General features: G+C 34.8%; 1 protein-coding gene across 2 annotated transcripts in view; it reads right to left on the bottom strand.

Moving 5' to 3' along the window:
* Positions 1-17,215, bottom strand: part of SPATA6 (spermatogenesis associated 6) — a 121,386-nt gene that overhangs the window by 25,161 nt on the left and 79,010 nt on the right. The window contains exon 11 of one of the 2 annotated variants that reach the window (XM_070592592.1): positions 14,247-14,298. In XM_070592592.1, the coding sequence (XP_070448693.1) occupies positions 14,247-14,298 (52 nt within the window). Of the gene's footprint in view, positions 1-14,198; positions 14,299-17,215 lie in introns of both variants that reach the window. The other variant, XM_070592583.1, reaches the window with a different exon arrangement.

The following is a 17,215-nucleotide window of genomic DNA, read 5'->3' as shown; positions in this document are numbered from 1 at the left end:
AAAACCAATTGGTCACCTTTGTAGGATGTTAAAGGACAAAAACCTTTATTACAAAAACTGGAAAAGAAAGTAAAGGAATCATTTATTTTGTTTTTCAACTATGGATGGTGCCATTGAGTAACCAAACAGACGAAGCAAAGTTTCTCTTTTTAGAAGTATTCCAGCAAATAAATGGAGAATGGATGAAACAGTTGGAATAGTACCAGTTTTGCAACTCCTATTTAATGCATCTTGGAATTGGAATTGCTACCATGAGAGGGAGAAAGAGAGAGAGATTGAGAATATGAATGAATGAATCAGGCATTATTGCCTGCTGATGAAAGACACAGCATAACTCTTGAAAATAAAAACTGAATCTGATTAAACCTCTAGACTCCACTACCAATTTAAAGGAAAGACTGCAGACAAAGGAACATGCTTAACTACCCCACAGGAATGGCATCAGCAAAACCCTGTGGGAAACTCAGCAGGACAAATGACCCAATGCTTCCAATAAACAAAATATGCAAGACAAAAATATAGTGGCAGAGTAAAAGAGAGATGGAGAATTAGCCTACAGACCAACAGAAACTTAAAAGGTAAATAAAATCGTTTAAAAAAGAAAAAAATGCTCACTTGGCGGATAATATCATAACGAAAAGTAAGGAAATAATTTCTGTAACAATCAGGATACTGGACTGCTCTTATGGACGAGAGAGGATTACATGGAGGGCTACTGGGATGACTGGCGAGAGTCTATCTTCTGATGGGGTGGTGGCTAAAAGAATGCTCAGAAAAAATCATCCAGCAACATATATTTCATGCAGTTTTCTGTATTTGAGTTACATTTGTCAGGTTTAAAAGCTTAAAAATTAAAAATGACATGTTCAAAATAGTAACAATAAGACTGACAGACAACTTTCTACCAAAACGATACAATGATAGCTTAAAATTGCTGAAAGGAAATAAGTGCCAACTTCTAATTCCACAACCAGAAGAAATATCTTCCAAAATTGAGGTAAAATAAAGAAATTTTCAGACAAAAGAAAAAACAAAACAAATCAACAAACCTGGGAGAATTCATCTGTAGTAAGATCCACACTAGAGAAAACACTAGAGTATTATGACCCCCAAACTAAATAGTCTTGGAGGAAGCTTGGTGCTGCAGTGTGGAATGAAGAGACACAAACAGCAAATACGGCTACATCTAAATGAGTATCACCTACATAAAACACAAGGATGTGGGGCCAGCCCTGTGGCCTAGTGGTTAAGTTTGGCACACTCCACTATGGCAGCCTGGGTTTGGTTCCTGGGCAGGACCTACATCACTTGTCGGTGGCCATGCTTTGGTAGTGACCCACATACAAAACAGAGGAAGACTGGCACAGATGTTAGCTCAGGGTGAATCTTCCTCAAGCAAAAAGAGGAAGATTGGCAACAGCTTTTAGTTCAGGGCAAATTTTCCTCAGCAAAAAAAAAAAAAAAGAGAGCGAGAGAGATGTAATATCATGCGTAATAAAAACACAAGATAACAATAGTATGTTAAGTCAGGAAAGGAATAATAAAATTAACACGTTAATTTATGTTAAACTTTAATAAGAACACTTGTTCTAATCTTTAATGTAACCACCAAAAGAATAGAAAAAGAAAGTACCACAAGTTAATATGGTAGAAAAATTAAATAATAATATATACTCAATCCAAAAGAAGGCAAAATAGAAGGCAATACAGAATACAGAACAGGCAGGATAAATAATAGCAAATAGGAGATTTATACCCAAATATATCAGTAGGTACATTAAATACAAACAGACTAAATACTACAATTAAAACATGATGATTTCTACATTGTGTAAAAATGTCAATATATGCTATTAAAAAATTTCCCCTTAAATATAAACAGAAAGGTTGAAATGGTAAGGATGAAAGAAGATAATCCTTACAAACCACTAACCAAATAAAGCTATTTTAGCTACAGTAACATCAAATAAAGAAGACCTAGAGAAACATTATTACTAGAAGTAAAGGTGTTTAAATAATACAATTCACATTTATATGCATCTAATCATGTGGCTCCAAAATATATAAAGCAAAATTGTTAGGACAAGGGAATTAGGCAAATTATAACGGGGAATTTTAAAAAATTGTTCTTTCTGTATCTGATAGAACTAGCAGAGAAGAAAAAGCAGTAAGGATAAAGAAAAACTGAACCATACTAACAAACCTGGCCTAGTTGTCAAGCACATACACTCAACAACAACAGACATCACATCACTTGGAACCAAAAATGACCATCTAGTATGCATAAACAAAGTCTCAACAAATTTCAGAAGACTGAAAAATCAAATGTTCTCAAACCACAGTAGAATGAAGCAAAAAATAAAGAAAAGAAAAAAATAGAATCCCCCACTTAAAGAATGTTTGGAAATCTGGCAATACACTTTTAAATAACCCAAGGGTAAAAGAAAAAATTACACTGGAAATTAGAAATGTATTTTTGTGTGTGTGTGAGGACGATTGGCCCTGAGCTAACATCTGTGCCAGTCTTCCTCCATTTTATGTGGGACACCGCCATAGCATGGCTTGACGAGCAGTGCTAGGTCCACACCCGGAATCCGAACCTGCGAACCTCAGCCCGCTGAAGTGGAACACACAAACTTAACCACTACGCTGCCGGCCCCTAGAAAATATTTTGAACCAAATGGTAGTGAAAATACGACACTAAAACTTATGGGATCCAGCTAATACATTGCTTAGAAGGAAATCTGTAACCTTACATTCACATTATAATAGGAGAAAGCCTAAACATGAATGATGTGAATAGTCACTGAAAGTTCATAAGAGAAAGAACAGCAAATTAATTCCAAAGGAAGGAAATAATATAGAGCAAAAACTAATAATGTAGGAAAAAATATACAACAGAGCCAATAAACCAAAAGTTGGTTTTTCAGGGGGGAGAAAAAGTAGTAAATCTCATAAATCCCTGACTGCAGTAAGTCAGTAAGACTGATTTCTCAGTTGCTTATAATAATCTCCATTTTATTTCCACCACAGATAAGTGATTAAAAAAAAAGAGCACCAAACATTTATTAAATGCTTTCTACATGCCAGTGTCATTCTAAGTATGTTGCATATACCAACTCTATTAATACAAGAAACCTATGAGGAAACTGTAGCACAGAGAAGTAACTCCCCTAACGGACTGGTTCCAGACAGAGCCTTCACAAAACAGCACAGAGTCCAGTGCTGGCACATAGTAACTATTCAATAAATGTTAGCTAAATTTATTAATCGACTTCAAATACTAAAATCTAAATTGTAATATTCCCGGAAAATCACGTATCTTTCGATTTATTCTTTCATTATACTGTCTTGGCAAAACTCAGCCCAAATTCTTACTCTTCCCTTAAGCCAATTTCTTAATGCTATCAAATCCATTTCCTTAAAGAAAAATTGATCATACACTTAGACATCTCAGTAGCTATTTTCCAAAGGAGAGGTTGCCAATTAGCAGTATACGTGCTTTGCTTGGCCCACAAAATGTTTTATGTCTCTAATTTAAATTAAAGGCAACACATTTATATAAAAATCAGTACTTTTAAAAATAATTGGAAGATCTGGCAACAGTACCTGAAGTCCCTGATGGCCGCACTTCACCAGAGCTGAGAGCGCTGTGTCCTCCGGAGAGGCGACAGCCCGTCTACTGCTCACAGCACTTGATGCTCAAGTGCACCTGACTTCACGACTCCTGGACCCCGGGATGAAGTCTAACTTCTCATCCTGTTTCTCCATGATCTGGCCCAACGAGAACCGTCTGTTTTAACTGGATTATTCTTCAGAATTTCCAGAATGAGTTTTATCTAAAATTATGAACTTCTAGACAGGATAGTCTGATAGGATCAAGTCCTATTCTCTTATTTCAACCAAAAGGCACCAGAACCTGAGGTTTAGATGTGATAGCAAAAGGACTAGGGTCTTTGTTGAAGTGATCTTTCACTTTTTCAAATAAATATGTAAATCAAAATGTTGATTTTTTTCAACTGGGTTTTATTTTATTTTTTTTATTTTCAACAAGAATCTTTCCTGATCACCGACTTCCATTAGCTCGTTTGAGATGGGTTTTCATTTGTTGATCGTCAAACTTCTGACAGAGTATGTTTTACTCTCCTCTGTACTAGTCGAAGATTTAAAGATTCATAAAGGACTTCTTCACTGTCCCAGAAGAGGTTGAGATTTAAATAAATAAATTCTTTGTGAAATAAAAAAACCTTTTTTAGACTTTTAAAAGTTCTCTGTCAAGTAATAAAAAACCATACCTGAGGTTTATATTTAAGATGGTATGCCTTTGTCTATGGATATCCTTCAAGTGGGACCGACACAAACTTCGGTCTGACCTGTGCTGGTTCACAATGTCAGTAAACAGCTCACAATGTCCACCTCTGGTGTGTCACTGTTTATTTCTGTTTTTGAACATGTACTGTGTCCTTAGATCTCATGCTTGCATGTTTTTATGTGTTTATGCTTTCTTATTATTGGGATGATGTGTATCAGACTCTACTTTGTGTGTTTTTCTCTATAGAACTTAGTGGTTAAGAGATCAAAGACTATTAATCTGGATTCAGATCTTGGCTCCAATCATCTTAAGTAGCTATAGGACCTTATACAAGTCATTTAACTTTTCTGAGCCTCAGTTCCTCATCTTTAAAATAGTACTTCTTAATAGTACTTACTTTGTAAGATTACTGTGAGGATAAAATGGAATAATACATGCATAGTGCCTGGCCTGTAGTGAACATTTAATAAAGTTATTATTTCCATGTAATCAATATCAGTTTTTCTCTGGAAGAACAATGGCATTTCCTATTTATGCTGTTTTATACTTTATCATATGCTGGGCCACACTGTTTTTTTAATGTTCCATATTCACTTTTGGTTTATTAAATACTCACTGGATTATATAAGTTCCTTATGGGCAGGAAATTTGATTTCACGGAAACATCCCCAGTGCTTTGCATAACCCCAAGGAGAGAGTATGCAGATATTTGACGAAAAATGTTCAAAATATACTATATGAATGAACATAAGCCAAAAAATATGACTAATTTCAAGAGCTTGTGTTCAGTCTGTTCTTAATGTAAACCAATTCAAGATATTGAGATTAACGCCCAGTATAAGCCAACACAAGCAACTTACTGCCTTCCATTCAAGACAGTCAGGCCAGGGACAAATATAAATCAAGACAAAAGAAGCGATGTGACGGTCCTCCACTTCTGAGTAGGAAGGAGCATTTTGTGTGTGTTTGTATAGCTACACACACATAATATGTATATATATGTTTATACACGTATACATGTGTATACGCCCATATATGTATATGTATATTGTTTTTGTTTAAAGGCAATAGAAAGTTGCTTAAACAATAGTACCAGTGTTGCCAAGATTCCTGAGAGGAGGGGTAAGCTAACAGTCTGCAGCTGTTTTTTTCCTGAGGGGCATTTGTGGATTCTAAGAACAGAACAAAATGTTGAGAATCTATGCTTTGTCACAGGTCCACTGTTGGAGGACAAAGAGAGCAGCAGGGTTTTGGCAGTCTTACCAAGCTAGATGGACAAAGTCAAAAATCTGAGAGGCCAAAATCCAATGAGACAAGATGGGTGCAAAACCGAGCTGTCTCCTCAAGATACTTGCAGAATGTCTGAAACTGTGCAGGGAGAAGGGACAAAAAGCTAAGCAAAAAGCCTCTGAAAAGCTGAAAGATTTTCTGCTGTCTCACTTGAGAGGATAAGAATTAGGGGGCCTGTAACTACATCGACTCTCAGTTAAAAGCCCTAAGGGCTGAAGTTAAGCACTCAATGGTTTAACTTTATTTTTGAGTATTTAGAGTCAGAGAAGCTGTACAGATAAAGAGTTTCTATATACAGGAACTTCACCCTCCACTCAGGTTCTCTTAATGTTAACATCTTATATAACCACGGTACATTTTCCAAAACTAAGAAATTTAACATTGGTACAATACTTTTATCTAAACTGCAGACTTTATTTGGATTTCACCAGTTTTTCCAATACTACTTCTGTTCTAGGATCCAATACAGGATATATCAAATTTCATTTAGTCCTCATTCCTCCTTAGTCTCCTCTGATTTGACAAGTTCCTGTCCTTCCTGTTTCTTGTGACCTTGACAGTTTGGAAGAGTACTGGGCAGGTATTTTGTAGAAAGTCTCTCAATTTGGTTTTGTCTGATGTATTCTCATGTTCAGACTAAGGTTATAGGTTTGGGGAACAACATCACAGAGAAGTGACCTTCACATCCCCTGATATCAAGGGTTATACGACATCAACATGAGCGTCCCTAGTGATGTCAACCTTGATCTCTGGAAGGTAGTCTCTGCCAAATTCCTTCATCTAAGTTACTTTTTCGCCTTTCCACGCTCTATTCATTAGACGCAAATCACCAAATCCAGCCCACACTCAAAAGGAGAGGAATTAAGCTCTACCTCCTGGCGGGGCAATATCCACAATTATTATTTAGAATTCTTCTGTAAGAAAGGTTTGTCCCTTGTCACCTTTAATCATTCATTGTTTCACTCATATCTGTATGGATTCACGGATATTTATTTTATTATTTGGGTTATAATCCAATACTAATCGTATTTATTTTGCTGCTCAAATTATTCCAGAAATGGCCATTGGGGGTTCATTTAGGTTGGCTCCTGTGTCCTTTGGATACGCCCCTATTCCCCTCACCCCCATTTATGGACAATTCCTCACCCTCCTCACTATAAGATGTTCCATGCTAACCTTGTGTTTTCCCTGCCCCACCCCTAGAACCAGCCATTGCTCCAAGAGCCCTCGTAACTTTTATTGAACATAGGTATTTAGAAATATGTAATGCGTATTAGATCTGGGATCTGGGAGCTGGGTGTGCTTATTGCTATTGGGTTTTGCTCCTTGAGGTCCTTTTGGAGGACAAAGATAGGAAATGTGTGCAAACTAACTCATGTATACACATATCTATATTTCTGAATCAATCTATCTGTACATATATTAAAATAAACATGAATTAAAATTATATTAGACTGTAATCCAACATCACAGGGTTTATTCTAGACTTTATCCACCTTGCAACTTCTTTTTCTAACAATGAGAAACTGGCTGTCTTTATCCATAATTTATTTACTTATTTGTCCAGCTCTTATATACACATTTAGTATTTTCAGAATTGCTAATCCATATCCTTGTATGAAACACATTTCTCTGCTACAGCAGGGGTTGGCAAACTACAGCTCCCAGGGTAATTCTGGCCCCTTGCCTGTTTTATATGGCCTGATAGTTAAGAGCAATTTTTACATTTTTAAATGACTAGGGGGAAAAAGACGAAGAATATTTCATGAAAATTCACGTGAAAACTACATGGAATTCATGCGCACATGGGTAAAGTTCGATTGGAGCACAATGCTCATTTGTGCACATATTGTCTATGACTACTTTTGTGCTATATCAGCAGAGCTGAGTAATTGTGACAGGCACCCTATGGCACAAAAAAACAAAAATATTTACTATCTGCCTCTTTCCAGGAAAAAAGTTTGCTAATCCCTGAACAAGAGAACAGTGATTATGTAGTTCTTTTTGTCTTTACCCTCACAGTATCCAACCAAAATACCATATTCTAAAGTTATCTACATAAGCTAATTTAAAGATATGTCTTACATTTTTAATACTGCTAGATTCATTTATTATAATCTGCATTAAGTACTTAGAAGACCCAACATCATCTTGATATTTTTTCTTTTAATTTTCATATAGTAAAGCTAACTCTCCCTGAAGTACATTTCTAGGAGTTTAGACAAATGCATAAAGTCATATATCAACCACTCCAGTATCCCAATCAGCTCCATCACGCTAAAAATTCCCCTGTGAGGCTGTTCTCTTTGTAGTCAACTGCTTCTGCATCCCCTAAGCTTTGCTATTTTAACAATGTCCTATAAATAAAATCATACAATAGGTAGCTTTGGGGATCTGGCTTCTTTCGTTTAGCAAACTGAATTTAAGATTCATCACGTTGAGGCATGAATTAATAGCTCATTCTTATTGCTGAATTACATTCCACTAAATGTCTGTACCATAGTTTGTTCACCCTTAACCACTGAAAAGCATCTTGGTTGCTTCCAGTTTTTGATGATGATGAATAAAGTGTCTATAAATATTCGTGTACAGGTCTTTGTGTGAACATGTGTTTTCAGTTCACTTGGGTAAATACCTAAGAGTAGGATTGCTGAGTTGTATGATAAGTGTATGTTTAACCGTATACAAAACTGTCAAACTGTCTTCAAAAGTGGCTGTACCATTGGGTACTCCCACCAGCACTGAATGAGAATTCTTGTTGCTCCATATTCTTGACACCATTTGCAACTTAATTTTTTTGGGGGGAGGGGTATTTTTGTTTAACAATTCTAATAGGTGGTTAGTGGTATCTCACTGTGGTTTTAATTTGCATTTCTGTAATGACTACTGAGCATCTTGTCATACATTTATTGGGTGAAATCTCTGTTCAGATCTTTTTGCCCATTTGTAATTGGGTTATTTATTTTCTATTGTTTAGATTGGAAGGTTTTTTTTTCAGTTCTGGATATAAGTCCTTATCATATACGTGATTTGCAAATATTTTCATCCAGACTGTGGCTTGTCTTTTTATTCTCTTAATAGTGTCTTTCACAGAGCAAAAGTTTTTAATTTAATGAAGTTTAATTTATCAATTTTTTTCTTTTATGGATTGTGTGTTTGGTGTCACATATAAAGTTATTTCTAATTATAAATGAAATGGATTTTATACTATGTTTTAGGTCTATGATCTATTTTGAATTATGTGCCAAGGAGGGTTTTGTTTTGTTTTGTTTTATCTAGAACCATGTGTTGAAAGATAAAAAATAAACATCAAGATATATATCAGATACAGTCCAAAGGTCTTAAATAAGTGTAATTGAAAGTTCCAGAGAGAAAGCAAAGAGATATTGGGGCAGAAGCAATGTTTAAAGACAGAATCACTACGGGTTTTCCAAAACTGATGAAAGATATCAACCTAAAAATTTAAGAAGCTCAGCAAACTTAACATAGAATTAATTTAAAAAACCCCTACATTTAGGTATATTATATTATAGTAATATTACTAAAGACAAAATTGAAGAGCAAATCTTACATGCAACAGAGGAGGGAAACCCCACATTACTTCAAAGGAATAACATTTGACTTTTCAACAGACACAAAAGTCAGAAGACAATGGAATGGCTTCTTTAAAATGCCAAAGGAAATAATCAGTAACCTAGAGTTTTATATCTGGTAAAACCATCCTACATAAAAGCAAAACTAAGATGTTTTCAAACAAACAAAATCAGAATTCAAAGCGAGGAGAATGACATAAAAAGTATTAAAGAGAGTTTTTCAGGCAGAAGGAAAATGACTATAGAATCCAGATGGGAACATAAAATTGCAGGAAAGAATGAAGAATAATAGAAAGTACAAACATGTGATTAAAATGAATAAACATTACTATACAAACAAAATTAATTCTTGTTTCATATTTGTAGAATTAAAATGCATGATAATAGATATGCAAAAAAGGCAGGTTAAAAAGAGATAAATGTTTTTAGGTCCCAATATTATTAGGGAGGTCAACAAAGAAATAATTTGCCATGTATGCATGTCAAAATCTCTGGGGAAATCAACAACAGAATAGTAAAAAAATGAATAACAAATTAATAAAAAGGAAATGGATTATAAAAAATACCTATTAATCCAAACAAAAGCTGCATCAATCTACATAAAAATTCTAGATTATCATTCTTGGAAAAAACCTCATGTGCTACTCAAAAGATATACACTTTAGGTATAATGATAAGAAACAAAGGACAGAAAAATATACACCATGTATACACTAGCCAAAAGAAAGCCATTATAACTATATATACTAATATCAGACAAAACATACTGTAAAACAAAGAATATTACTAGAGATAGAGACATTTCAAAATAAAAGGTTTATATCATAGTCTGCAATCTGTATCCAAACAAGGATATAGCTTCAAAACATATAAAGTTAACAGAACTAGGAAGAAATAGACATGTCCACAATCTTTCTTGAAATTTGATACCTACCACCACTATACAGAGAAAAATAATTCCAACTAGATCATATATTTAAATATGACAGAAAAGAAAAAGCCTTTAGAAGAAAACATAGGAAAAACTCTTGAAGAAGACAAAAATTCTAAAACTGCTAATCAAAAAAGTAAAAATGATAAATTAGATTTATTACACTTAACAACAACTTGAAGAACAAAAGACCCTGAATAGACAAAGCCATCCTGAGAACAAAGAACGAAGCTGGAGGCATCACACGCCCTGACTTCAAAATATCCTACAAAGCCATAGCAACCAAAACAGCAAGGTACTGGCACAAAAACGGACACACAGATCAATGGAACAGAATTGAGGGCTCAGAAATAAACCCTCACATCTGTGGACAACTAATTTTTGACAAAGGAGCCAAGAACATACAATGGAGAAAGGAAAGCCTCTTCAATAAATGCTGTTGGGAAAACTGGACAGCCACATGCAAAAGAATGAAAGTAGACCATTATCTTATACCATATACAAAAATTAACAAAAAATGGATTAAAGACTTGAATGTAAGACCTGAAATCATAAAACTCGTAGAAGAAAACATATGCAGTATGCTTTTTGACATTGGTCTTAGCAGTATCTTTCTGAATACCATGTTTCCTCAGGCAAGGGAAACAAAAAATAAACAAATGGGACCAAAGCAAGCTAAAAAGCTTCTGTACAGCAAAGGAAACCATCAACAAAACAAAAAGACAACCCACCACTGGGAGAAAATATTTGCAAATCATATATCCAACAAAGGGTTAAATTCCAAAATACATAAAGAATTCATACAACTCAACAACAAAAAAACAAACTACTCTACCAAAAAATGGGTAGACAAGGCCTGCCCGGTGGCATGGCAGTTAAGTTCACATGCTCCACTTTGGTAACCTGGGGTTTATAGGTTTGGATCTGGAGTTTGGACTCGCACCACTTATCAAACCATGCTGTGGCAAGCATCCCACATACAAAATAGAGGAAGATGGGGACAGACGTTAGCTCAGGCCAATCTTCCTCAGCAAAGAGAGGAGGATTGGCAGTGGATGTTAGCTCAGGGCTTATCTTCCTCAAAAAAAAAGAAAAGTGCAGAGGATATTAACAGATCTTTTTCCAAAGAAGATACACAGATGGCCAACAGGCACATAAAAAGATGTTCAACATCACTAATTATTAGGGAAATGCAAATCAAAATTACAAGGAGATATCACCTCATGCCCATCAGAAGGGCAAGAAATTAAAAAAGCAAGAAATAACAAGAGTTGGAGAGGATGTGGAGAAAAGGAAACCCTCATACACTGCTGGTGGGAATGTAAACTGGTGCAACCACTATGCAATATAGTATGGAGATTCCTCCAAAAATTAAAAATAGAAATACCATATGATCCAGCTATTCCACTTCTGGGTATTTATCGAAAGAACATGAAAACACTAATTTAAAAAGATACATGCACCTCTATGTTCACAGCAGCATTATTCACAATAGCCAAGACTTGGAAGCAAACTAAGTGCCCATCAACAGATGATTGGATAAAAAAGATGTGGTGTGTATATATATATACACACACACATAGTCATATATAAAAGCCATAAAGAGATGAAATCTTGCCATTTGCAACAACATGGATGGACCTTGAGCGTATTATGCTAAGCAAAATAAGCCAGATTGAGAAAGACAAACACCATATGATTTCACTCATAGATGGAAGATAAACAAACAAACACAGATACAGAGAACAGATTGGTGGTTACCAGAAGGGAAGGGGGTGAGGGTTGAGTGAAAGGAATAAAGGGGAACATGTGTACAGTGACTGACGGCAACACCTGAAATATATAACGTTATAAACCAACGTAACCTTAATAAAAAAATCTTAAAAATAAAAAAAGAACTTTTCATTAAAAGATACCATTAAGAGAATGAATTTATCCAAAGAGCCTGAAGTCAGCAATCCCAAAAGTCCTGTGCACCCCAATGTTTATTGCAGCACTGTTTATAATAGCCAAGACGTGGAAGCAACCTAAGTGCCCATCAACAGACGAATGGATAAAGAAGATGTGGTACATATATACAATGGAATACTACTCAGCTGCAAAACAGAACAAAATCATTCCATTTGCAATAACATGGATGGACCTTGAGAGAATTATGTTAAGTGAAATAAGCCAGCGAGAGAAAGATAATCTGTGTATGACTCCACTCATATGAGGAATTTAAAACTATGGACCAAGAACAGTTTAGTGGATACCAGGGGAAAGGTGGGGTGGGGGGTGGGCACAAAGGGTGAAGTGGTGCACCTACAACATGACTGATAAACATTAACGTACAATTGAAATTTCACAAGATTGTAACCTATCAATAACTCAATAAAAAAAAAAAGATACCATTAAGAGAATGAAAAGGCAAGGCACAGAGTGGGAAGAGAAAATTGCAAAACATATATCTGACTAAGAACTCATATCAAGAATCTATATGGAACTCCTAACAAATCAAAAAAGAAAGGGAGAAAATGCAGTACAAAAATGGGCAAATGACTTGAATGCTCACAAAAGAAGATATTCAAATAGCCAATAAACATATTTACTAAAGCTCAGGAAACTAAATTAAAACCATTATGTGATAAACTACTTTTTACCTATCAAAATGCCAAAATGAAAATATATACAAGCACACACACACACAACCTATCAACCAGTAGTGAGGATGTGGAACAAGTAGAACTCACACACGCTGGTAGTGGGAGTGTAACCTGTTAAAAATCACTTGGAAAATTCTTTGGCAGTGTCTACCAAAACTGAATGGACACACACTCTATGACTGAGCAATTCCAGTGGTAGCTACATACCCAGATACAATTTATACAATGTTACCCAAGGACAGCACAAGCTGCTGATAGCAGCTCTATAAAGGCCCAAACCAGAAACAACCCACATGTCCATCAACAGAGGAATGAATAAATCATCGGCGTATTTTCACACAATGAAATACCATACAGCACAAGAGTGAAGAACCATATAACAAGATGTCTGTATTACAAAAATGTCTGAAATGCAAAAATAAAGTGAAACAGGTAAAAAAAAAAAAAAGGAATAGACACTGTAGAATGTCATTTATAAGACGATCAACACACACAATCCTAATCTTGCTATGAGAAGTTAGGATAATGTTTACCCTTAGAGGGCGGAAAAAGGAGAGACCAATGCAGAGCTGATAATGTTTTGTTTCTTGATCTGGTAGATAATTTACATGAATCTGTTGATTTTATTATAAATCATGAAGCTATTACTTATGATATGTGCATTTCTATATGTATATTCTGCTTTAGAAACAAGTTTAATTTAAAAACAGTATGTATATAGAAACTTAAAATGGTACAAACTGATGCCCATGTCACATAATCCAGTTATAATCCCCAGGACCAAGTTTAGTGCCCAACATGACTCATGATAAATAATTGTTTTTAAACTAACTACTAACACAAGATATCAAACACAAAGAGAATATCCTGTAATTATTTCCGAGCTGTCATTCATGTATATGTTTATTTGCCTTATATAAAAAAATATGCTCATGTTGATGTTCTCTAATATTAAACCTGATAAACCTGACCTGCTCCTTTCCTTTTTAAAATATTTAATTAACATAAAAATCAGCTGGGAAGCTGCTTCAAAATACATATTTCTCAACCCCTCTCTCATTTTACCATTTAGAATCAAATCCTATTTGCAGAAAATAGAATTGCTTTATACTGGGCCACAAAACAAGAGTTCCCATATTTCGAAGGCTGTGAAAAAATTATCATAAAGTCATTACTTACTGACTCTTTCTGAGATAATTATCACTAACATTGTGTATAGTTCAGAAGATCTGTGGCAAGCATTTTGCATAATGACTCAGATCGGGCAGGAAGTTAGATATGTTGCCTTTAGCAAAACCATTGACTTCCATCAAATGAAGGTTGTATCTTTTCCTTCCCAGCGATTAAATATTGCAAGCTTTAAGCATCTTGGGTGGTTTTCCATCCCAATTATAAAAAGCCTTCAAGAGAAAGTTTTAGAAACTAACATATAAATGTCTTTGATGAGCCTGATGTGATTTCAAGACATTTTTTACCCGGTCATGGATCTCATCGCAGTTTGAAGGTGAACACCAATCAGAATGGAATCTGTAGGCATAAAAAACAAAGATGACTTGTAGCCAGAGGGAGAGAAAAATAAATCTTTCCAAATGCCAGACAGAAAGTCATTTTTTCCTTATTCCTATGTGACAACATATAAAGATTATAATAACATATTTTCTTCCTCTGACCAAGGACGAGCGGCAGGTCCGGAATCAGGCGCCGCTTCTCAGCTGCAGAATTAAGTCCTGATGATAAGGAAACAGTCGTAATAACAGAGTTTGACGTGCTTTGGGGAGAGCAAACATATATATCTGACCGTTTTAATTTCCACACATAATTCTTTAGAGCTTTATCTCTAAATAAAGATGTAGATTTTCATACCAGAACAGTAATTTCATGCATAGCACCTTTAAAATTAGTTCTTCTTTTCCAGTAATTTAATCATACTCTCAAACTATGTGGAAGAAATTCCTTTCTGCATACAGAAAAATAAAACTAATTTTATCTAACAAACTGTTTATACTACACGAAAATATTATTTAGAATCCAACAACATTCTTATTCCTTCAGAACACAGGGGAACAGAAAAATGGAATGATCCTGTCCCAGCACAGATGATGGCACTTGTCTAGTCCCAGCTAAGAGAAAGTGTATTAAGTGTAATAAGTGTATTTAAAAAAATATACAAATATTGAAAAATAGGAAAGAAAAATATGACTTAAGAGTCTGAGTGTTGGAATTAAAGACGTCAAAGAAGAAATAAACCTACCATTCCTCTTCCTTAGGCCCTTCCCAAACTCAAAACTGTATAATTAGGCTACTCTATTTGCTTTATACAAGTAATAATGAAAATTTCCAGATCCATCTGATTATAATGCATCTATATGAAGTGTTCGTGAAAATTCCTTCATAAAGGAATGAGTACTAAAATCCTAATAGGTTGCTTAAAAGTTTGCCTTTTTATCTCCCAGTTTGTTCTTACAAAGTTACAATATTATGCTTACAGAAAGTATTAACTATTAACAGGATAAATGATTTACATAATCTGTTTTAAAGAATGCAATTAATAATGGATGATCAACTATATCTAAATTTTAATCTCCTGCATTGGCAAAAAGAAGAGTTATTGCATCTATGCAAATATACTGGCAGACTTTGTTATTTGCTACATACGTAACACATCTTGAAAATCTGAGATCCAAATAGGCAGCTTCATGGGGATCTCTTCAATAATACTACACAAAGATCCACTAGTCTGTGCTGTGGTCTAAGAAATGACTGCCAAGCCCTCGAATTCCATTTATAAAAATCGAAACCTTAAGCATGATTAAAAACATATCAGCTCCTTTTTAATGAGATTTGCAGTATTTCTTAGTGTGATTTTAGTAATAACTCTGCAGGCTAATAGAAATTATGTCATAATATTAATTTTTATACTTTGAGGAGAAAACTGCTTCTGAAATCTAACACATAATCAAAATTGAAACCATTTTATGGTGTACTGACTCTACTGGAGGTATGTTTTAAATGAGCTTAAAGCAAAAAGCACCTTCACTATAAAAAGAAATTCATTTGCTTAGAGTCACTGATAAAGTTTTCAAAAGTCTGTTTATTCATATACATGATTAAGGAGTCAGCATTTTACAGCAATCTTAGAGGAAAATATTTAATTTTAATGAATATTTACCCAGATAAACTATACCTGTATGTTCTCTCATACTCCCAATTTTGCCTGGGATTTACAATCTACATTTTCATCGGTTTAAATTGTTTATGGATTCCAATAGATTATATAAACACCCTGTAAGCATATTCCTCAGTGACGTAAAAAGCCAGATCAGAGAATGTCTTATACTTAAGGATGCGGTACTGAGTGTACTAAAAAGAACAAAATATTTTTGTTCCTAGCAATACATCTTAAAGACATTTTATTTTCCTTTATAGATGAAATTGAGATCTTTTTTAGAAAATACACTCAAAGTAGAGGTGTTCTATCTTAGTGAAAGTAAAAAAGTTTATTTACCCTAGAGAGTACTCCAATGAAACTTTATTTAGATAATTCAAAACTAAAATGCCATTATATTCTTTTAGTTTAAAAAATATCTCTACCTTCCTCAACTCATAGGTAAAATAGATAATGTTTAATATTTAGAATCACTCATTTCCTTCTAGCAAAGAACTTAGCCACATCTACCATCCAGCATCAAAATAACCGTGTAAATGCCACTATCTACTCTAAGCCATCCCCTTTATGAAAAAGGGACAGGTGACTTAGCTATCCTCAATGAAGAATTTTTGAAGATAGGCTCAATGAAGAATTTATTAACCTGCAAAGGGACAAGCCTCAAAAGCTGGGACAAAATTATACACAAGGGAAAAATAACACAAGACTAAAACTGATATTGTACTATAGTGGTAGACAAGTGGAGAGTTCTGCAAAATATGCGAAAAGGTAAAAAAATGAAACAACACTTATAAAAACATATTCAAGGAGATACAGGTAAAAAAATTCTTGAAAACCTACCAATATGGCATAGAACCTAATCAACAAAACCACAAGTCCTTAATTCTAAAAGCAGGTAAAAAGAGGGCAGCACCAACTATGTGTCTGAACATGTGAGCAGACAGGGAGATCAGAGAAAGTCCCCTGATACTGAGATGCAAGACCAGACTTCAGCAGAAAAGCTTCTCAAGAGCTTCTCCTGAACTTTTGAAGCCTAAAGATGCATAGATATATATCTCCCTCTATAAATATATCTTTTTATCTATCCATCCATCTATCTGAACTTGGGGATCCCAATAGGCATGATTCTAATCAACTTGAAGCAACATTCATCAAAACTCCCTATCTCAGCATTAGGGCCTCCAGCATACCTCCATCTAGGCATCTGGAATGCTTAGAGCTGATGAGGAAACAGACAAACCTATCTGGCACAAGAGGGATGTTTTAATACAGCCGCCA

Source organism: Equus przewalskii, chromosome 2, assembly GCF_037783145.1.
Source record: "Equus przewalskii isolate Varuska chromosome 2, EquPr2, whole genome shotgun sequence".
Lineage (NCBI taxonomy): Eukaryota > Metazoa > Chordata > Mammalia > Perissodactyla > Equidae > Equus > Equus przewalskii.
The sequence above is the reverse complement of the archived record's forward strand: the minus strand, read 5'-3'. Positions and strand labels throughout refer to the sequence as shown.